This window comes from Carassius auratus, unplaced genomic scaffold (assembly GCF_003368295.1).
Source record: "Carassius auratus strain Wakin unplaced genomic scaffold, ASM336829v1 scaf_tig00007301, whole genome shotgun sequence".
Lineage (NCBI taxonomy): Eukaryota > Metazoa > Chordata > Actinopteri > Cypriniformes > Cyprinidae > Carassius > Carassius auratus.
Genome location: NW_020523831.1, coordinates 264,780 through 288,197, shown reverse-complemented (window position 1 = coordinate 288,197; position 23,418 = coordinate 264,780). Strand labels below are relative to the sequence as shown.

The 23,418-nt window shown below is 37.9% G+C and overlaps 2 protein-coding genes across 7 annotated transcripts in view; one reads left to right on the top strand and one right to left on the bottom strand.

Moving 5' to 3' along the window:
* LOC113071421 (nuclear receptor corepressor 2-like) overlaps positions 1 to 23,418 on the bottom strand; it is a 107,148-nt gene that overhangs the window by 68,591 nt on the left and 15,139 nt on the right. For all 4 annotated transcript variants that reach the window (XM_026244762.1, XM_026244765.1, XM_026244764.1 and 1 more), the window contains exons 2-3: positions 4,036 to 4,232; positions 2,389 to 2,516 (exon numbers count right to left, since the gene is read on the bottom strand). In XM_026244762.1, the coding sequence (XP_026100547.1) occupies positions 2,389 to 2,516; positions 4,036 to 4,137 (230 nt within the window). In that variant the 5' untranslated portion in view covers positions 4,138 to 4,232. The remainder of the gene's footprint in view (positions 1 to 2,388; positions 2,517 to 4,035; positions 4,233 to 23,418) is intronic.
* LOC113071422 (zinc finger BED domain-containing protein 1-like) lies at positions 18,548 to 21,616 on the top strand. Of its 3 annotated transcripts, XR_003280088.1 has the most exons (5): positions 18,548 to 19,644; positions 20,210 to 20,330; positions 20,375 to 20,559; positions 20,742 to 20,832; positions 20,982 to 21,615. XR_003280088.1 is itself a non-coding variant. In XM_026244766.1 (3 exons), exons 1-3 carry the CDS (start codon positions 18,783 to 18,785, stop codon positions 21,313 to 21,315), a joined length of 1,155 nt encoding a protein of 384 aa, XP_026100551.1. In that variant the 5' UTR covers positions 18,548 to 18,782; the 3' UTR covers positions 21,316 to 21,611. The 3 variants fall into 3 exon arrangements, 2 of the variants coding, with proteins under 2 accessions (XP_026100551.1, XP_026100553.1); XM_026244766.1 differs by lacking the exon at positions 20,742 to 20,832 and having other exon boundaries at positions 20,210 to 20,390; positions 21,204 to 21,611; XM_026244768.1 differs by lacking the exons at positions 18,548 to 19,644; positions 20,210 to 20,330 and having other exon boundaries at positions 20,397 to 20,559; positions 20,982 to 21,616.

The following is a 23,418-nucleotide window of genomic DNA, read 5'->3' as shown; positions in this document are numbered from 1 at the left end:
GTCTTTAACACTTTAATATTTGAAATTTATATTAATTTAGTTGTTTTTGCTATGGTATTTTTTTTTAATCACAGGCAAAATTGCAGTGTTTTGTAGGCTGCTGATTTTTGCTCATGTTATTCAGCTGCAATAGAATGCTTTGTAAAAAGTTTTGACATCTAGATGTTTGACTTTTATATTTTTTTTATATTGGATTTTTTATCTTATTGGAAACGAAACTAGGAATCGATAAGAATTGGAATCAATAAAATTCAAACGATACCCAACCCTAGTAAGAAATGTTATGAACACAGATAAAATAACTGCTGATAGTCAATCATATTTATAGTACAAACCTTGTCATTGAACTATGAGGGCAAAAAAAAAAATCGTAATTGAGGCAAAATGTTCAATTAATCAAGGTTTTGATTTTAGGCCATAATCGTCCAGCCCTAACCCGATGTAAAGATGGTCATCTAGAGATTCATCTAGACATATATAATACAAATTAATGACAGAAAATAACTGGCCAAGCAGGGTCTGCAAAGCAAAACATTTAAGAGCCAAAAAAATTTTATCTGCCAAACTACATAATTTTTTTTATTCTGATTTATTGAAAGAACAGATGCCATTTATATCACATGATATATCAAAAACAGGCACAAAAGAGAAATAAATATTTAGCCTAGTGTCTTTCACTAATAAAACACAAATAGATTTTACTTCAAAATATCATCTTTTGCAGTGCTTCTCAATTTCAGCAGAAAGACAGCAAACTGTGTTGCGTCTGGAGTGTTCACGTTCATTTGTGTCTCTGCACTGATGAGGTTCACTGGTGTAACTAATCTACACCAGAGCAAAGGTAATACATACATAAGCAAAAAGCAATGTATGAAATGCTTGAATACACACACTATAACCGAAATCCCCCAATTTCAATGGGCACTTGGCACTTACATAATCACATCACACTGCAGCTTTCATACATGCTCTCCCTCTTTCTGTGAGTGGGCAAGATAATCTGATCTGCTGGCAGGATGTGTCACACACAGAGTCACACACACAATGAGAGCAAGAAAGACAGACAGAGAGAGGTTTAACTGCCCCCTGATCTCATTCTGAATTGAGGACAGATCATGTGTGCTGAATGTTAGAGCTACTGTAGAGGAACTTTGCCCTTGTACTGCTGTAATGCTTTCTATTTCTCCTTTTCTGCCATTATTCCCTTTCACTGTCAGTCTTTCACTCACACATTTACCCACCCTCTTCACTTCCATCCATCTTGCTTTAATCTCCCTCTATCCCTTATTATCTGTCTCTTTCTGTAGAGTAGATGATAAAAGATGATAAGACCACAAATCACCTTGTCAGCCCCTGTCACTTATGTCAGCACAAAACAACAAAAAGCTAAAAGGACCAAAGAGAGCATAATTTACACAGCCAAAACTAGATCAAAACTGTTGTGGAATACAGTGTATTTTCACTCCAAGTGTGTTTGATTCTTTGCTTCATATCATGCAGCCATCTATACTTCTTAAAAAATTCACTTTCGTTTGTAGAACATTTGATTACGTATGCTACAAGTTCACAGTTCTGCAGTGGGAAAGGAAAGGATGTGGAACAGCAGACAGAAACATCTTCCACACACAAACACTTTAGTATTCAAGTTAATCCATCCTACCAGCAGCTCTCTGTATCTCAGGGGGTGTTAGTCCATCTCCTATGAGAACAGCCAGCCCTACTGTACCAGGCTCATTATACAGCTGAGCTCACACAGACACACACATCCACACACACCACATTCAGCATTCAGATTGAGGAGAAACACAATCATTCCCAATACGCCCACCCACATATTCAACACTATAGCCGTGTTTTCGCCACTGGAACTTTACCCAAGAACTAGGGACTTTGGGCTGGTACTCCATGTGGTTCCACAGAAGGAACCAGGATCGAAAAAAAGTTAAGGATAAAAAAAACTGCCCCTCAGAAAGTCTGCTGGTGAGGTAGTACTTTTTTTAAGGTCCGGAACTTTAAGGGGCGCGACTTGGGTGCTAAACATCCTGATTGGTTGAGTTGGCAGCATTATGATTTCAACCACCATTTATTCTGATAATTTTCTAAATATTACTGTTATCGTGTCATGAAATGTAGTTTTAAAAAATATCTAAAGAACTATATACAGGACTATTTGTCCAGGCCTAATGCTTCACTTGAATGAGAGTGAAACTTTACTTCAGTGTTGGCCATTTGCTGTCACAGCCTTCTGACACAATTGTGAAGGGCTAAGCAATAGGTTGTGGGCAAAATGGGGAGGACATAAATGGAGAGGACTGAACAAATGAGATCTCAGTGCAAGGCAACTGTGGCAGCCACAATATATTGTTTGTTTGTGAGCATGTTTTGTACCTTTCACTTCCTGGTTGAAATTCAGACAGAAGGGATGGCCTGCGACGGTGCTGGGCCAGGGATCCATGGGACAAATGGGAACCATAGTTCCGAGCATGAGGATGGTAGTCCACAAGTCCACCAACATCCTGAAATAAAAAATATATATTAATTTCACATACTCACATAATTAAACTGTATAATGTGACTACAGAAATTTAAGATTAAATGCAGATGTTTCCAGATTTAATCATGCTTTTTATGAAATGAAAATCAGAAAAATATCCCAGATCAGTGCTAAATGCTCAGAGCAATTAGCCAAAATCTTTGGTACTCAACCCAAAGCTTACAGATTTTATACAGCCCTTTAGCTTCGGCTTAAAGTCTTACTTTTTGCATGAAACCGTTCACGTCATATCAGTAATCCACCTACTCTGGAAACTAATCCATCCACGAAAATGAACTTTAGTCAAGAGTCTCAAACTCTGAAGTGTTACAAAGTTACTAGCTATATTGCTAGTTTAGGCTAAATTCTATTAAAGGGGTCATATGATGCAAAGTTGGACTTTCTCTTTGAAATGTTACAAGCTGTTCGTGCATAGGCAAGATCCCTAAAGCTGCAAAGTCTGAAACCCAAAGAGATATTCTATTTAAAAGTTAAGAATTGTCAACGCCCTCCTAAAACGCCTCGTTTAACAAGCCCACACATGTCATCACTGTGTGGGAAGATTTGCATTGCACTGCCCAAATGTCTGACTCACAGCCTGCATGTTTTCATAATTAAAGAATTTGACACTGATGATTCAAACGCGAGTTCTGAGCAATGCAGAGTAGCGCATGTTGTTTGTCGTTTCTCCGATCACAAATGGAAATGGTTTTATGTTTATGCGGCTCGATACACAACACGTCGTTTGTTAAGGGTTTTATTGATTTTGTTTCATTGTGTCGAGACACGGCATTACAGGATGGTATGAGGCATAACATTTCCATCACACGCTGTAGGTATTCGGCCAATCACAATGCACTGGATAGCTGGCCAATGTACACCTCGCTCATCAGAACAATAAGCTTTGTAAAAATCTATGCATTTCAGAAAGTTGGGGCATAGAGGAGAAACAATAATGTACAGTATGTGGAAAATAATGTGTTTTTTTTACCTTAAACTGCTTAAACACATTTTATTACACCAAATACACAAAATAATTTTTTATTTTTAAGCAACGACATATGACTCCTTTAAGACAAATATTAAGGATTATCAAATTTTTGGCATCAAATGGTATGAAAAAATATAAACATCTGCTTTGTGTCAGACAAAGGACATATTCCAACATGAACAAAGGTTTTGTTCCACTTGGCTCATGAAGTGACTAGGATAAGTACAACTGATTTAGAATTTCTGTGTCGGTAATAATACTGCTGGATTAAGAGGATGGTTGAGGGTCAACTCTTACATGATAATCTTAGGTAATGCAAGATAATCCTTTATTACTAAATTCTGGCAAACTATAACAACATACAATAAATAACAGTCAGTGTAACTGAGTTTTTCTTAGCTCACAGGTTAAAGTCCCAGGTTACAGATTAGTGATACATAAAACGCATTTTTCTGAAAGATTTATAGATTTAAAAAAAAACTGAGGTTTTGTTGTGTAGTCAGTGCAGTACCGTATGGGCTCTCAGCTGCAGAGGAAGGGTGGCAGAACTGGGAAGGTGACGAGCGTCCACAGCCCTCCGACCCTGAGGCACTGGCTGAGGGTGCGAGGACATGCTGACGATGCAACTTCCTCTACACACTAAAAACGGGTGTTGTCTTGTCACCAACACTGTGCATCATGTGGCGTTGAGTCCTCACAGTCACCGACCTAGAAGGAATGAGAGTGAAAACACTGCAGATTAATTATTAATAATAATAAATAGTTGTTAACACAACAATCAATCTGTGGAGTAAAACTAAATTGTGGGCAAAATCAAAGTGTGTGCACCAAACATCAGAAAGCCAGGATAAGCAACTGAGAGTTTGATGACAAGAGAGAGAAGTCCTAGCCACCACCTGCTGCTGACTGGATACATATCGGCACACTGTGTGAATGAATGGATCGCTCCGTATCCTGCTCTATACCCTCTTCTTTTTCATTCTCTCTTTCTATCCTCATTAAGGCAGCTGGTGTGCTCTGCTGTATGATACTCCCTTTTTCACAGGTACAGCAAAAATACACAGAATGGCTAAACCAAGTTAATGCTCAAAAGTCCCTTTAAGTCAAGTCTGTTCACTCAGCAACTATATTGGTAACATCCCTGGGTAGTAGGGGTGGGCGATATCTCGATATTTACAATATATAGAGATATTTTTTTATTGAAAGATATTGATTTCATCGCAAACTGCTTCACAAATATTTATAACTTGACCTGAAGGACAGGTCGGCCGCCTCAGTCTGCCCGGTGTGTGTGTGTGTGTGGAGGAGCTGCCTTGAAATTAATCATTGCATAAATGCCTTGCGATGCGGACATATAATAATATAAACAGTAATAAACAGTAATAGACCATTGCTTGACAGTGCTTCCATTCACTGTTATTTTACTCTTTTACTTTAAATATGCTTTCATTTCTGCTGTTTGGAATGCAGTAACGTATTAGATGCACGAAATTCACGGATATAATTGAATACATTTTATATAATCATGATGCATCCACCGAGACAGTTGAGAAAACATCAGTTGAACTAAAATGAAACTGCAGCATAAAAGTATTTAGCCAAATTTCACATTTACATGTATATTTACATTAAAATGGATTTCTAGCTACTAGGGGCTGTGCTGATAGAAAATAGTATTGTGTATAGACAATAGTCAGATAGCAGATGTCTTTGTCGACAGTCAAGACGATAAAAATTTAATATTTTGATGTTAAATTATTATTACTACGTGGCCTATTATTATGTAAATTGTCTGCTGATATAAGGTATTTAATTGCACTTGAATCAATTAAATGAAAAGTAATCTGAAATGAATGGCCTATTACATTTACATTTATCCATTTAGCTGACGCTTTTATCCAAAGCTATATATGTCCGAGGTCGCACGCCTCTGGAGCAACTAGGGGTTAAGTGACTTGCTCAGGGACACATTGGTGTCTCAGTGGATTTGAACCCGGGTCTCTCACACCAAAGGCATGTGTCTTGTCCACTGCCAACCCCACCCCACTGTATACGAGCCTATATGCGAGCAATATTTTAACTGTGCCCTCACTAACTGAGTTTAATGCCACAGTTATGTTAGAACACATCTCATTCTTGTTTTTGTTAACTCATTGAGTTAGTTTTTCAGTATGTTTGAAAGTATATTATTTAGATTAGTGTAGCTTCCACGCATAGGGCTGTCACGATTAAGAAATTTGGCTGATGATTAATTGTGTAAAAATAGTCACTGTTATTGCGATTTATTGTCTGTTTTAGGGTTTTAGCGATTATGACAATTATGGCGATTATTATGACTGTCTTTTTTATGGCTTTCATTAGATAATTGTGATTCATTTAAGGGTTCAGTAAATAATTATGATGTTATCTTTTTATCTTCGTATTGTAAAGTCTATGTAAAGCGCTTTGAGTGCCTAGAAAAGCGCTATATAAATGTAAGGAATTATTATTATTATTATTTTGCAGTGTAAGATTACATACAGTATTCCAAATTCTAAGATCCAGCAATAAAAATCCAACACCAGCACTATTCTTTTTCTACACCACTACAGAATATCAATACTGTGTTTGTGGAACTAATGGTCACTCTTTATTAAACACTTTGTTAAACATAATCCACTAAATACTTACTTCCTCATTACAGAGTAAAATGTGTTTGTATAAAAATATATAAGCTATGAAATTAAACTAGCTGACTGTATAATTTAACAGCAAAAACAGTATCTTAAAAAAAACTTTGGTGCACATTATACAATTTGAATATTTTTATTCTGTTAACTATTTGAATTCTTGCAAAATACATTCATGAAAATAAGACCAAAATCATGAGAAAAAAAAGGCTTCTAGTAATATTTGTGAACAAAACTTTGCTAATGTGAAACGCTTCAAACCGTGCAGAGGTTTTGCAAAAACACCACAAACAAGTGAGATCTACAGAGTTTGCAGAACGTTACATCAGCAGCCTTTCAAGAACCATCACGAGCATTTCCCGCAGGGTTGCTTTGTAACATGAAGCCAAGTATTGTGACTTGTTATGTATAGATACGGACCTACTTGTTTACCCCATGATTTACTCACCCTCAAGCCATCTTAAGGGTATATGACTTTCTTCTTTCAGACAAATACAATTGCAATTATATAAAAAAATGGCTTGGATCTTCCAAGCTTTATAATGGCAGTGAATGGTGGGCGAGTTTTTGAAGCCCAAAAAAGTGCATCCATCCATCATAAAAAGTACTCCAAATGGCTCCAGGGGGTTAAAAAAAGACCTTCTGAAGCAAAGCAATGCATTTGAAAATATTTGTAATTAAAACTTTATGATCTGTAATCTCTAGATTCTGCTAACTGTCATATTTGCTTTCACGAGAGAGTGTTTCAGCAGACGACGTAGAACATTGTGCTCCCTTTTTAATCAGTAAAAAGCTGACATCTCTTCATCACGATCAAAAAAAAGCTTTGATATAATACAATGAATAAATGCACAATTAACGTCTACACTATAACAAGAGAATTCAGCAGCACAGCATTGAGTGAATTCTAACTTAAACATCACTGAATGGCAATAGTGTTCCAGAAATCAAAAGATGTGTCTATGATTGGATTGCTCAATGCTGCAAACGTGAAATAAATAGAAATTTTGCCTATGTTTGTACCTGTTAATCATTTTTCTATTAGTTGTTCTTGTTGATTTTGTGCAATAAATGAACAGCAATTTATTTATAATTAAATATTATATGTTTTAGATATTTATATTCTACGGGACTCCCTCAAATCATTTTATTCTCCCGCATTTGGGCTGTGCAATTAATCACATGTGATTGTCATGAGATGCCCATGACACTCGCATAGGATTATCTGCACAGCCCTAGAGTAAATGATCGGGTAATTTTCATTTTTTGTGAACTAACCCTTCAACTACAGCACAACTACCTGTAATAGCCAATGAGAGAGAGCAAGCGTCACCTACCGGTTGTTGTGTGTTTCTATAGCGGAAACTTGGCAGCCACAAACATGCCATGACAGTAGAGTACATAGAAAGAACATCACCCATATTATTATTATTTTTTTTATTTTTTTCTCACTGTACAACAGAATGAGCGCAAGGAGAACCAGCCGACAATGTCAACTGTCTTCCATGTGTTTTTCTTCTCAAGTCAAACTAACAGGCAGTTCTAGTTAAAAATCAAAGAATAGCCCTTTACACTCTGGCTTATGATAAACGGGAAGACACACTCTGCACACAGACATGCTTCTCTGAAATGTATTTTCCCCAGTGGCTGCTGTGTGTCATTATAAACCTCTGCCATCTCAAGGGGCCCCACAGCTTCTTTCAAATTTCCATGTAAGAGAAATCGGTCACTATAGATGAACACTGAGTGTTGTCAAATACTTTGACATTAAAACAAGGAGTCAGGTCCTCTTCTACTACACAAAGGGTGGCAAGATACCATCCGCCTTCCTTTCTGTCTGTCACTGAATGATTTACATTGAAACAGCAGTAGAGTGTTTTACTGAGCTGGGTATATGTGTGCTGAGGGAGAAGACTCAACAGTGCAGGAATGTTTGGATCTCTGAGGAGGAACAGAAAGCTTTTGTCATCCTGAAGGAACTTTGTAGACTCACACATTCACATGAACACACGGGCAGGATCAAATCAATCACACATAACTCACAGAAAACACGTCGGATGCGTGTTCCTTGTTTTTGCTGTAAGACTACTTCTTTAAGAAAACTTTTCAATTTAATGTTTATGCTCTGCATTGGTTATAAATGATAATGAAGATTACCACAGTGCGTACAAAAAATGGGCTGCACAATTCTGGATAAATTGAGAATCGAGATTTTTTTGGTCTCATATAGAGATCATGATTGTCCCACAATTCTGAACTAAATAAAATAATGTGTGACAAAATGTTATTGCTGCAGTCTAATTAAACCTAATTAAAAAAGTTTTTTTTTTTGTTTGTTTGTTTTGAACAGGCGTCACACAGCAACTGCAGCTTCGGACATACACGCATAACAGCAAATAATACTTCTGCACAATGTTTCTCTTTTTACAACAGAAATGTGAATTCTGGCGGTATTCAGTCTCATTCAGTTTCGGGCTTGAATCGCCTAGGGCTGTCAAAATAGCTGAAAAACTAAAATTGAATTTTTTACTTAAATATGATCAAAATTCAAATTGTATTCGAATTTAAAATGCATAATTTCAGTTAGGGTGAAGTCGTATCGACGTATCGAATACAGCACTATAGTTTTCAATCACTCTCTCTTCATGACATCCTGGCACACCAAAGTATTTAGCTTGTCACTGACTCTGAATCTCATACATAAGAACGTTCAATAAAAGCAGGTGGTTATTACAATTACAGTTACAGTTAACCTTTGCATTATGGGTTTAATCACATTCTCATCGACAGTCTTCACAGACCAGCCTTCCATAGAAGAGTTACGGAGAATGAAGATTTATTTAAAAAGGAAGACATTGTGTGTGAAGTGCACGTGTCTAGTTTGGCTGATCTACTGGCACAGTATGAACGGTGGAACTCTGGAAACAAACTTACCACTGTTTTCTGGCATCATCAAGCTTTGTGAATGAAAAACTACAACTACTATGATAGACGGAGAGAGAGACTGGGAGAGAAAGTGAAAGATAAGAAAAGAGGAAGAGAGAAAAGATCACTGAAAGACTTGGGGAGTGGAATGAAAAGGAAAAGAGGAGATATCTCTCTATAACAGAGAGAAAGAAAGACTAGACCCTCAGACAGAAGGGGAAACACATGCCCTGGCACAGATACAGACACCCACAGGCAAGCTCATGGCCGCCTGCCAACAGCACAAATGAACTCACTTACCCCTCGCTCTCTCTCTTTTTGCTTGTTCTCCCTCTTTCAATCACAGCGCTCACTCATTCCCAACCCTTTCTTCTCCCTTTCTAGGAGTGGTTGGCTTTTGTATGATCTCTCTCTCCCTTTCTTTCGCTCCACCTCACTATTGCGTTATATCTCTCTCCCTACCTTTTTCCACCTCTCGTTCTGCTGATAAACACATGGGAAGCTTGAAAGAACTGAAAAAGAAAAACAGTGCTAACTGCCTTGCCATTAACCACTGTGTATTTCTATCTCACACACATTTTAGGTTTTGACATCTTTTATTGACTCTTATAAAAGCTGAGCCCAGGTCTTCTGTCTGTCATGATGGATGTAACAAATGAGAGGGCTGGCAGTTCACGTTATGCTGGAAGAAAGGCATTAGCTGAGCCAAGATCAGGTCCCTCCTGCTGGCCCAGTAATGTCAGAGACAGCATGAGGTGGGTCGGCCGAGTGTGCGTTCCCATCCATCTGCATCTCCACTGTCTACGCCACAACATCGCCCATAATCCCACACCACAAAATGCCACTTCAATCAGCGCTGTCATTATCACTGCTAATTTCCCACCTTCAGCATTTAAGATAGAATGTTCAGTCTGGGTTTTAGTTTGAATCCGACACTCTCCGTGAAGCATGCTGTGTATTAATAAGCGCACCACATTTAGACTGTACAAATGTTGTCGATATAATTTCTTTCCTCTGAAGACAGGTTGTATATCATCCTCTGGTGAGAAAGGAATGTCTTTTGGCAGGAATATATACTTAGATGGACAGCTCTTCCTTCTCATTTGGTCAGTAGGGATTTTTCTTATTCAACCTTTCTGCCAAATGGACCTTTTGGTTCCAGGATGCAAAAGATGGCTGATAAAAATCAGATATTAGACTCAAAACTAGATTATTGATTGTATATTTGTGAAGCTGTCTATATGAAAGCGCTCAATATAGCATACATTGTTTCATTCCTCCTGACCTCCAGAAGCAATGCTAAACACTAGTGAATAATCGCAGCGCCAGCTAGACAGGTCGAGAAAGAAATATCAACAGTCACGTCATGACGTAAACTAGGATGCAAGAATATAAACCACAGCAGCTAGATGCCCAGCCTCTTTGCACTTTCTCGCTTATTATAGGTCACTGATTCGCACGGTCACATGCAGCTTACCTGAGTTGTGAGGATTCGCCCTCAAAAGCTGTGACAGAAGGCTCTGCATCCATCATGATGGATGTGTGGATTCCCTTTCTTCATTAGGTGAGTACACACTATTGCATTTGATTATAGTGTCGGAGATACCCTGTACTTCACAGGGTTTCGACTACGCTTACACAGCGCTTACCCATTAACATATTCATCCATGTTTTACCATTATTTCAAGCCCGAAAGGGGAACAGAGTCGTGTGACAGAAATGTGTTTGTAGTACACAAGTCATGGAAGCTTAAGACAGCTGACTCTGTGAACACTGTGTGACCTTGCTCACTACTGCTCACAAGCACAGTGACTGCAAGCAGAAGAGGTTATTGTGCCTACACTGGGCCTGTTGTGAACATGACAGACTGTACTTCCCTTTTCCAGTTCTCCCCCCTCTGTACCACCCCTTCTCTCGCCTTTCCTCCCTCTTTCCCCTCTCATCTGACCTTTCCATTGTTCTTTCAGCCAGTGGCCCCTGTAGGTTATTTGGGGTCACGATGTAGGGCAGCTGTCTGACCTCTGCGACGAGCTAGGAATAAAAACACCCTCCCCATCCTAACACAGTTAAAGCTCTCTATACTGTCTACATTCCTGTTTCACTTTAATCCCTGGACTCGAGTCAAATCCTTACAGCTCTGAGCAAAAACTACATTCAGGGCGATGAATGCTTATATCCACCTTCAAATCAGATCATCAGCCATCTGCCATCCAACACTAATGATAAACAACAACATAACTCATGTTTAAGGAATTTTCTGAAAGGTTGTCAAATGGGAAAGGGTCAATAAACTATATGCTCAGTAGGGCTGAGCGATAATTCAAAATAAACTGAAACTGCATTATGACTTAGAGCAATTTTCTTATCACTAATAAATAAATAAATAAATAATGCACACTGCATGTCTCAGAGTGAAATAAGGCATTCTGTTCTAACATGAGAGCAGCTCATTATCCGCTGGTTTCCAGAATCTTGGTTTGCAGTTGGCCTAAATGCTGAACATACAAACACAATCTCTGTATCTGCTCTCACTTTGGGTCACTTTACATTTGGGATTGTGTTCCCAAGCCATTGCTTGCACAAACTTCAAGGACTCCATGACGTTTTCCATCAAAATAAAAGTTTCTTATTTAACATTCATAAAAGAAGTAATTAGGGTAGCCACATATTTTTTTTTTTTACATATTTCATTAAGTTAAATTTAAATATTTTAGTGGTAGTAATAATAATAATTATTATTACTGTTATATATAATCACAATTTGGCCAATTGTGTATATGTTTTTAATTATGAAATTAAATTTTATTTATCAAAAAGCAGTTTAATTAATTAAAATTATGAAACTTATAAAACTTAACATCAATATATTAAAAGTTTAACAAAGAAATACATTTTTAGGTCTCTGCAAAATAAGTCAAAAAATTCTCACATTCTGTCATTTATTTTTACTATAGCCCTATAAAAAAAAAAAAAAAATGTATCCAAATAATTCTGTGCTGTGTTGTGTATTTACATTTTTCTGGTTATCAAATGAAGACAAAACAGTCATTTATTTGATCTTTTAATCAAATGAAAACAAACTTTATTTCTGGTAAAGAAAGGGGGGTGCCATATCGATACTTTTACAGTGGTACCGGTGCCTAAACAGTGCCTGAACCAATACTTACTCTAGAGCCCCTTTCAATAATGTGTCCCGGCAATTGTTCCCAGGTCGCTAGATTATGCCCTTTCACACTGCCAGTGATTACCCGAAATAACACCCTTTACAGCAGTGGTTCTCAACCTTTTTTTTCCAGCAGGCCACACTATGGTCCAGTGCAAGTCTCTGGGGCCGCACACATATAATTTACATATCACGTTAACAATACAAATCAACCTGATTTATAATATTATAGCCTAAATATTATTATATCTAATCTATTACATTCATTAAAATAAATAAATAATTCTACTCCCCATAAATAAAGCACCTGATGCTGTCGGGAGCTAACCAATTATGTGAGATTCAGCTCGAAAGGAGTAACAGCAAAAAGAAGTTGCGATTGTAAAGCCTGTGTTATACTTTCCGCAAGAGCAATCCAAACACGGACACGGCCAGCGTGGACTCAGACTTCAATTTATACTTCTGAATGCTCAGGCTGATGGTTCGCTCTGCAACAAACATGTGAACTAACAATTTCCCAGAATTATTGCACATCGCTGTCTTTATATTCATTTATTGATGGATTGCACAGGTTCGAGTAGCAATGAGCTTCTTCACACTACCTGAACATGTGCAATTGTGCTTTTGAAGCCTACTGACCACACGCATGTGTCCACGCGGTCGTCTGCTAAGAGCCTCGGCACACACTCTCTCCGATGTCGATTTTTACATCATGCCTACCTAGCGGTCCATAGTGGACTCGCGGACACAAAGTTTAAAAGAGGCTTTAAGATGCAGCATGACTTGATGTGAGAGAAAATGTAACCTATGTTAATCCAAATATGGAAATCACTTTCAAATGTAATAATATGAGGTTCTCTCCAGAGATGTTTTGCCACATTTCTTCAATTAAGGATTGCCACATAGTATATGGTGTTATTCGCCTGAACTTCTTCAAGTGAGTTGCGGGACAAACAAAAAAATTTTAAATCAGAAAATTCTGTCCCACAAATCATGCAACTTTTTTTGTCAACAAAAAAAAAAACGCTTTGAAAAACAGTGGCATACTAACATTCAGTACAGATTTTAAAGCTACAGTCCAAACCACGGGAAATACAACCAATCCCCTCTGTTTTGGTGTTCTGTAACACTAACCGCACATTAACTGCATACTGTATTAAAACCCGACATCCTGAGTAACATAGTATTTTCCCTCTGCTTTCAAATACATACATCTCTTACCCCTCCCCCATTTCTTAAAACACACATGAGCACAGACCAACCCCTACTGACCTGTATATCAATTACTAGACCATATTCAGCACTCATGTTTTGACAAAAACCAACATGACCACAAAGAAGATCCCCAAATAGCACATGTGAACTCAACCAGAGTGTAAATGAACATCTAAAACAGGCCTACAAAAGAAGAAATACAGTTATTATATGCTCATATGCCGAATACATACGAAGCATATATGGTCTCTTTAACAAGCACACACACAGTAGAAGGAGAAACCTTGGTGTTGCATAACAGCAGAGTTAATGGCTTGCCAATAATGTGCAGGATAATCTACACTAATCCTCTCTGCCTGCATCACTAACAATCAGCGTCTTTCTGTTCAAAAGAGCAATACCACAACTGTTTTCATCAAGGTCACATGGTGAACCACAAGGTGCTTCCATGCATCTGTGATGGCTGGGTACAGCATACAAAACTAGCTACAGAGGTAACAGGATGTAGAGAGCCTGAACACAGAGTGATGCTAGATTCTTGTATATGCACACACACACACACACACACACACTACAAACAGCAATAACAGCGTTTCTTTGAGAGAAACAAACCAACCAAAAGGAAAATAAAGCAAGGCTGATTTCATATATTGTATTACTTTATTCAGTACAATTATAAAAAGAAAAAAATAAATAACATTTCATCATGCTCATCTGACATCTCACCTGGCTAGTACTGATAGGGCTTTAAGAAAATTAATTGACTGAAAAAAACATTTAACTTATGTTTATGCACTTAAATGTTTGAGTTCAGTCGGTCTTAGGAATGGGCGATATGTCGCATGCGATTGTAACGCGCATTTCGTCAGTAAAGCCGGTTCCCTGATTACCGCTAAATCGCCATCACCTGCTTTCAAATGGAGTGCCATTAAATAGACAGAACCGTAGTTCACTGACAAGCTACACAATATCGTGTTCATTATCGAAGGCGATTCATCTTGCTATGCTATTTACATTTGATTATTCAGTTTCTGTACCTGGACATTTACAACCTTGAAAAAAATTAAAAGTAGTTTATTTTGTATATTTGTTTATTTATGATATTTACACAATTTCAAACAGAGCCCACCAGTAAAACCTGCACCGGGGCCCCACAAACCCCAGCTATGGCCCTGTACACTGATTTTGTCTGCTTCAAGTTGAACCCACAGCTGCTGCTGCCACCTTGTGACTAGGGCTCTGGTGCGCGATTTCTAAATCACTTTATAGCGCGATTTTCCGTGGCACAGGCCTCCCGCAGTATGTTAACTGAACCAATCAAGATGCAGCGCGCCTAAGTGGAGCGCGAGAACAGAGCAGACTGGGCATGTGCCTAACTCCAGGTTCACACACTGTCTGTGATGCGTAGTCTTTTTTTTTCGAGCCCATGTTAACAGATCAGAACGTTCACACTGCATGCAGTAAAAAGATGAGAACAGAAAAAGTTATAAATAGAAAGGTGCGAAAAGCTTTAATATGATCTGAGAACGCACATCTTATATCTGCAGAAGATGTACGTCTGTTTGTGGAAGGAGACTTTGTAATAGCCAAAAATATGTATTTTGCATGCATCACATTATAGTACGGTGTGCATGAACATACAATAACAAGGCGGAACTTATCATCCACAGTGGTACTCACGTATGGATGAGAAGTTCGCTCTGCCGCCTTGTTATTATTTTGTCTTTACTTTTTTTGTAATGCCAAGAAAGAGTTAATCTCTCCTGTATGAGAAGAGTGTGTTGTCATGTACCAGCCTTTAAATGTCTCGGACACCATCTTCTCGTTTTCTATCTTTTTCATTTCATGGATTTAACGAGTTATCAGAGTCAAAGCGTACAACTTCAGCGACTGCAGGCTCTAATCCTCCTGTGCTCGCACACCCACGGTGTGTGTGTGTGTGTGTGTGTGTGAAATGCGGTGCTGAAGTGAAATATCTAGGCAGTTTGATAGCCGAATTTTAATAAGCCGCCTAATAAAAAATAAAAATAATAGTTACGTTGTTATTAAGACCTTCGTATTGTAACCTTATCAATATAGGCTATAGGTAATTGCACTATGATGGTTCGTTCGTTAACAAATCTTTTAGGTGAACGAATCGTTCTTGTTTACATAACCACTGACCATAGACAGTAAAACACTAATTTCCCGTTCAATGAAGGTCCTCCCACAGCAGCGCGTGAGCGCGGCCCTATTAGCAGCACATGCGTAGCTCGTGAGCACAACAGCTCTGTGTTCAAACTGTTTCATCCTGTCAAAAAGAGTTACTCAAGATGTGACGGAGCATGTGACTTGTTGAATGTAGTGAACGAATACGATCTTTGCGTAGGTGAAAGAGTTGAATGAACTGATACATCTCGTTCGTGAATGAAATGAAAGAGTATACAGGGTCAGTAGGCCAAGCATGTAAATCTCGATCAGCAATCAGCAGATACAAAGCGCAGTTATTGGTGCACATACGCTTGTTTTCAAATTTGGAATACAGAACATAACTCCACGTTTAATCCCCGATAAAACCTTGTGCTTTGTTAATCAGAAAAATGTATTTAGACTATTTAATGCGATCATGCACACACTTTAATAAAGCCAAATCAGTTTTTGTCACAAGTAAACACGCTCATTGAATTGAGACATAACACGTAAGACACTCTTTTCGCCAACTGCTGGCGTATTTGTGTAATATGAAGAAATGGTCACTGAACGAATCAGTGAATGAATCATTTTGGTGAACGAACTGAAAATCAATGAATCTCTTGAAAGAATCAATTTCCACCACCAAATTCCATGCAACATAAATGTATTTTTAAAAAAAATAATTTTTGTGACCCGCCCCTACCTGTGCCAAGGAATCGTTTCAGCCCTAATAGTTATTATTATTATTATAATCTAATACATTAATAGGAAATTGAGCCTAATATTGCCTTGATTATCGAAAGAGAAATCTGCTTCTGTCGATACTACCGTCTATCGGCTCAACCCTACCGACTATGCAAAAAGTAGATTATAACTGCATGTCAATTTATTTTATTTGTCTGAAACAATCATGTAACATTATTTGTACTGTCTTTATTTAAAGGCTTTTCTTAGCATAAAAAACAATTGCCAAAGAAATACAAAATACATAAATAGGATGAATGAGATTTACTTTACATCAGGTGCAAGTGTGTGTGTGTGTGTGTGTGTGTGTGTGTGTAGCTGTTAAACATCTCCACCCATTTCCTCTCTCCAAAACACAGACACACACAGTTAGCAGGGGAACACCAATAGTCTCTCACCTAGCACTTCAAACCCCAAACACACTCCCGCTGGCTGTCAGCAGAGCTACCCTTTGTCTGCCAAGCAGCTTCAGACAGCCATTTTTCAGCAGCAGCCGAGCAGAAAATGAGATTCCACCATCAATAATCTGCAAGCCTCTTCTTATCTCTCTGGAATTTCCTCCTGAGCCAAGCGCTCACATCCTCCACAGTCTGGAGAGAGAGACGTCACAAATGAAGACTTTACAGTAATGCTATGAATGGATATTAGAGAGAGGAAGGTGAGAGGGGCCTTTGGAAGTGGAAAAGTCTCAATTCTCAAAGTTCTTTTGTCTCCAAGGCAGTCTTCTTTTGTGCAGAAATGAAACCAAAGGTCATGGTTGCTGAGGGTAACTCTTAACAGCCCACACAATCTCCACTCCCCCTTTTCTTTTATTACTCCACCTCTGCTTGACGCTTGCTGAGTGAGTGTGAGTGTCTGAACTCATTGACCACTATTTCTCATTCTCTCTTTGCCTTAAATTGTATCTTAGGTTAACTCAAATCGTCCTCAATGCAAAAGCAGTCAAAGCCCCATTGGTCCTCATGCAATTATTACAATTATATTACACATTCTCCAGGATTTGTTGACTAAAGTTCTGTGTATCCCTAGTGTGTTCCTTCAGATATCAAATTGCGCTGATGGATGACAGTAAAGCACAGTGGAAACCTCAGTGTCACATTTAAAAGCCATCAGACTGTATTCAGATCAGAGATAAAAAAAAAAACAGTGAGAGAGAGAGACACATGAATAGTAGGGGTGGCAGAAAAAAATAGATCCATCGATGCATTGTGATTAGAGGTCGACCAATAAATCGGTCGATTTTGTGGCATTTTTTTATTAATCGGCATCGGTCGATTGTGCTGCAAATTAGGCCGATTTATAGGCAGGTGCACCAGCGGGAAGCCAAGCGTTGTTGCAGAACTCCCTCTTAGACTGCGTGAGAGACTCACTCTGCACTAGCGGCTTGTTCATACACAGCTTCAGCTAATGGCACGACAAAACAGCCCATTTCGAATAAAGCGTAATAAAGTTTTACTCTACTAGAATTGATGCTGGGAAGTTATCATATTCAGACGAAACTTCTGGTCTGATTATAACGTACATGTTAACTTTCCTCATGAAATGTGTGTGTAGGTTCGACAATATCCCCCACGATTTCATCGCTCGTGGTCAGCGCACTCTTAAGCAGTTAGGATTATGTGTGAAATCTTTTATTTTTGTCATCACTATGGCCATTTGACTTATTGTAGTGTCCAGTGTTTCCTATACATCAAGTTATTTGTGACGGCTCGTCAATTTATAAAAACTGACCGCCACAAATAGATTTTCCAAAAGGCTTATAACTTTGTTGAATAAAATGAGCTCTTCACATTTCAAAATTAAAATGCAGCGCGGGTGTTTTTATATGAATGCATCTTTGAAAAGAACCGACTGTCTTCACAAAAGCTTTGATGTAATTTTAATTTAGTCTTTTCTGTAATGCCTGATAAAGTAGTGTTTGTGTGAAGCGCTTATTTGATTACAGCCGTAACCGGGGAAACCACTATATCTCTACTCCAACAGTGTCTCCTTCTGGCAGATAATTAATTTTAATAATCAATTCTGTCAGTAAACATAAACAAAAAGCATGCTTCAGAACAGTTTTGAGAAGGTGCTTAAGTTTTGAGCCATGTTTTATTACTCTGAATTGGGTTACTAATACTATTACTATTAGGGCTGCACAATTAATCGAATTTCTAATCGCGATCACGATTACAGAAGCCACGATTACGTAATCGTCCAAAGCCGCGATTACACACAAAAAAAAAAAAATCTGCGTGCATAGGAGGCGTGTTTAGATCATGTCAGGTTGTGAGTGGCGAATCACCACTTTTAATAATAGTCTGTAGGCGTGTCATTATCAACGACCAGATTATCCACTGATACGTCTCATGTCATGTTAATTTCATCATGTCTGCTGATAGAACAACATCCGATTCCGACAACGTGCAAAGTGCTCATCCACAATTAGAACCGAAAAGAAAAGCAACATCAGTGGTGTGGAATTATTTCGGATTCACCAGAGATGATGTCGATCAGCGTGTTATACTGTGTAAATTGTGTCGATCAACTGTTTCTGCACCATCAAGCAACACCACAAATTTATACAACCATTTAAAATTCAACCACAGAGTGCAATACGAGGAGTGTCTCAGCGTAAAAAAAAAAGCGCCAAGTGATGCGAGAACTGCAACACAGACACCCATCACGAAATCTTTGTTTAATGCTACTCCGTACCCGGCAGGTTCCCAAAAGCAGATCGAGATAACTGAAGCGATCGCGCATTTCATTGCAAAAGACATGGTGCCGATTAATACAGTTTGCAGCGCGGGGTTTAAAAAACTCATAAACACACTGGACAAGAGATACGTCATCCCCTCCCGCAATTATTTTTCTAAAGTTGCGCTGCCTTCGCTTTATTCAAAATGCCGGGAAAGCATTGAATCAGATCTGCAGAAAATTGAGTTCTATTCCACCACGACTGATTTATGGTCGAGTAGAACTATGGAACCATATATGAGCCTTACGGTTCATTACATTGATGACGAGTTTCAACTCAAAACCAGATGCTTGCAAACGTCCTATTTTCCGCAAGATCACACCGGGGATGCGATTGCTCAAGGACTGAAAGAGATGCTGGGTGCCTGGGATTTAAAGGAGGAGCAACAAGTCTGTGTCACAACAGACAACGCAGCAAATATAGTGAACGCTATTGCTATCAATAAGTGGAGCAGACTTCAGTGTTTTGGACACAGGCTGCACCTAGCAATTGGTAAGTAGTAGCCTGCTATTAATATTCATTTAGCTAAAAATATACACATAATTCCATATTTATTTCATTGCAATATCATATGTACTTGGCTAATAATATGTAGACCAGGTTTTTTTTATTCATTCCTGGATTATAATGCATTCAGTGATTGAACAGTTTAGCATGCAACAACTTCAGTGTTTTATATATATTTATATATATATATATATATATATATATATATATATATATATATATATATATATAGGCTATTGTATAGTTCACTTATCTATATTTATAACATTATATTAATACAGTATATATATATATATATATATATATATATATATATATATATATATATATATATATATATATATTTATATACTGTATTAATATATATATACTGTATTAATATAATGTTATAAATATAGATAAGTGAACTATATAAACTGTAACTATAATGTTTTTACAACTATACTAATATAAATTGTACTGTTACTGTAATTTTGAAATTGTGTCTGTTTAATTGTAATTAAAATGTATAGCATTAGTAAACTGTTTGTGTGTGTGTGTGTGTGTTTAGAACATTCTTTGAAAGATGGACGGATTGACCGTGCACTAAATGTCTGCAAAAAGGTGGTAGGGTGCTTCTCCTATAGCTGGAGACGAAGGAGGGAGTTGTCCGAGGCCCAGAAAGAGCTCAAGTTACCTCAACACAAGCTCAAGACTGAGTGTCCGACAAGATGGGGCTCAAAACAAGCAATGATCGCCAGGGTATTGGAACAACAGAGTGCCATTTCTTTTGTTCTCTCCGCGGACAGAAAAGCCAGACACCTTGTCCCCACATGGCAGGATGTAGAGGTCCTTGAGGCGGTCAACAACTCCCTTTCTCCACTTGCTGAATTCACGGATGCTCTTTCAGGAGAGCAATATGTAAGTGTGTCATATGTGAAGCCTGTTCTTCATTTGTTCAACAATAAAATCTTGGCAGAGAAAGAGGGAGAAACAGAACTGTCAAAATGCATCAAGAAAAAGATCCTGGACTACCTGAATAATAAGTATGATGATCGACTGACTCAAGAATTGCTTGACATGGCTTCTGCAATTGATCCCAGATTCAAGCTCAAGTACGTCAATGAGAACAGAGTTGAAGCTGTCAAGACTCGTTTGAGAGCTGAAATGGCATCAATATCTACTACAGTCAAGGTAATTATCAGAGGTTGTGTGTGCCATGTATATTTTGTTTTGGCCATTCTCAGTATTAATTTAAAATTACTAAATAGTCCTTACTATACTAGTACATGACATTATATTTTATGAGTTAAACAAAATTTTTGCCTTTGTTTAATTAAAAGCCTCAACCATCGGTGACTGTTAGAGAGGAAGCAGATGACCAAAATGCTCCAGCACTAAAGAAGACCAAAAAAACACTGGGCAGCTTCTTTAAAGTAGATGAGGACCAGAGGCCAGCATCGCCATCTCTCAATCTCCAAGACATGGCCATTACTGCAGAGCTACAGTCTTATTTTCTATCTGCTGCTGTTGATAGTGAGGAGGATCCTTTGGTCTGGTGGAAGGAACATGCAAAACAATTCCCAGCACTATCCAAGTTGGCACAAAAGTATTTGTGCATTCCTGCCACAAGCTCTCCCTCGGAAAGAGTATTCAGCACTGGAGGAAACATTGTGAATTGTTTGCGTGCATCCCTAAAGCCTGAAAGTGTGGACAGGCTTGTGTTCCTAGCCAAAAATCTTTAAAAGTCTAACTTGATGTTGTTCATTCCTGAAACCTTGAAGTGTTTTTATGTCTTGTGTTCTAGGCCAAAATACTTCATATGGCAAACTCAGTTTTTTTCTTTCTACAGGTTATCTTGAGTTTTTCTATTGTTTTAATTTTAGTTTTAGTATAATACCATGCATACTATTGCATATTTGCACTTTTTTTTATTTAAAGAAACCAAACCAATGTAGAAAAGCAATAAAAGTTTTTCAGGAAGAGTGTTTTCAGCTTGGTTTTTTTTATTTTTATATACAAATATGGCATGAAGTTGCTTTAAACATGGTATAAAGCTACTTAAAACATCAATCAAATGTAAATTGTAATAATCGTAATTAATAATCGCAATTACAATTTCAAAGGAATAATCGACAATTATGATTTTTGTCATAATCGTGCAGCCCTAATTACTATCTTGTACAATTTAACAATAATTGGCTCAAACTTTCATTGAGATGAATGAAAAAAAAAATCAGCTAAATGTATCTCCAAAAAATTGCCATTATATATTGGCCATTGGCTGCCCTGAATTCAAAAAAATCGGCATCTGCTAGTAAAAAACCCATATTGGTCGACCTCTAATCGTGATTCTGTCTCCAACTATTCTGGATCGGTTTTGAGTATTTAGAAAAATTAGTTTTTAACCAGATGTGCGATGACACTCAGTTTACTTTAGAAACACCAGTATTTTGCTTGCTTCCAAATTCCTCACACACATACACCACTTGAACCTTCCTTAAAATAATCTTCAATAAAGTTCGGAAAAGTTGAAGCAAATTAAAAGGATACTCGCGGGCATCTTTACACAGTTTGATGTTAAGGCTGATTTATACTTCTCTGTCTGACCTACGCCGTAGCCTTGATGCCGTGGGCTGTATGTCAGTTTTCATTTATACTTCTGCAACATTGTCCACATGCAGTACTTGGGATGTCAAATTTTGATAATTTCCATAATCGATCGTCACTTAAATTAACGATCAATTAATCGATTAATCTTTAACCGTAATGCTGCAAAACACATCTATTGCAGGCAGCAGTCACCAGCATGATAGGATGTGCAAAAGCTGCACACACACACACAAAATGCTTTCTCACTTGAATTAAAGGGGTTTTAGTTTGAATAAAATGCTAGTAGCAGGATTATAAAACGAACAGATGTGATGAGAGCTTGTCGTACGTTTGAAGTCATTTTACTTTGTTGACTGCACAGAAACCACGAACGTGCCTCTTTAAATGTTTTGTGGTGCTCGTTGTTGTATTTTAAAACACAATTGCAATGTTTTCAACCGACATTATGGCATTTAAAATAAAATTATCCCAAACGTAACTGTGGCACGCTTGTGACTGTGCTGCGCAGTAAGTGAACTGCTTCCATTGGTGCTTCTGCAAAACACACTGTTGCTCACATTAATTTGATCCTGCTGGATTCTGTTCTGGAAAATGTCAAATTTAGAATTTTCATGTTGCGGTAGGCCTATATGTTTTAAAAAAATCTGGCATACAGTAGGGCTGTGTATCACCAGCAAAGTCACAATACGATACGTATCACGATACAGAGGCCAAGATACGATACGTATTACGATACAGGACTGCAATGCACCTCAGTAGAATTTATAAAAACAGCTGTTTATGAAACAGTGCATACTTTAGGGCCAGTGCTAACTATAAGCAGTTGACCTCTGCGATATGAAGGGCCTCCATACTGTACCACAGTATAATATAGGTAATGGCATTTGTTTAATGTTTACATTGGGCACTCCCCACCAGGTACAACATTCTGATTGTTTGCATTTTGTTTTTAAGTATCTTATGCACACTCTTTCCTCCCTTTCTTGATGAATTACAATGTTCTGAGAATAGAATATTGAAGTGGAGATCGCTAAACTGTAAGCTAACAGATGTTTTCAGAAAACAAGCGTGTTTTGTAGTGGTAAAAAAAAAAAAAAAAAAAGAGCACGTGCACAGGGTTGCAAGGTTGACAAAGATAAGAAACACGCTTATCAGACATTTCCGTAT

What these genes read in the sequence shown, in the direction of transcription:
- LOC113071422 (XM_026244766.1), top strand. Translation starts at nt 18,783, where the DNA reads ATGTCTGCTGATAGAACAACATCCGATTCCGACAACGTGCAAAGTGCT. An exon ending in CAGGCTGCACCTAGCAATTG is followed by an intron (nt 19,645 to 20,209) that starts GTAAGTAGTAGC and finishes GTGTGTGTTTAG; the next exon opens with AACATTCTTTGAAAGATGGA. An exon ending in TGGGGCTCAAAACAAGCAAT is followed by an intron (nt 20,391 to 21,203) that starts GATCGCCAGGGT and finishes GTCTGGTGGAAG; the next exon opens with GAACATGCAAAACAATTCCC.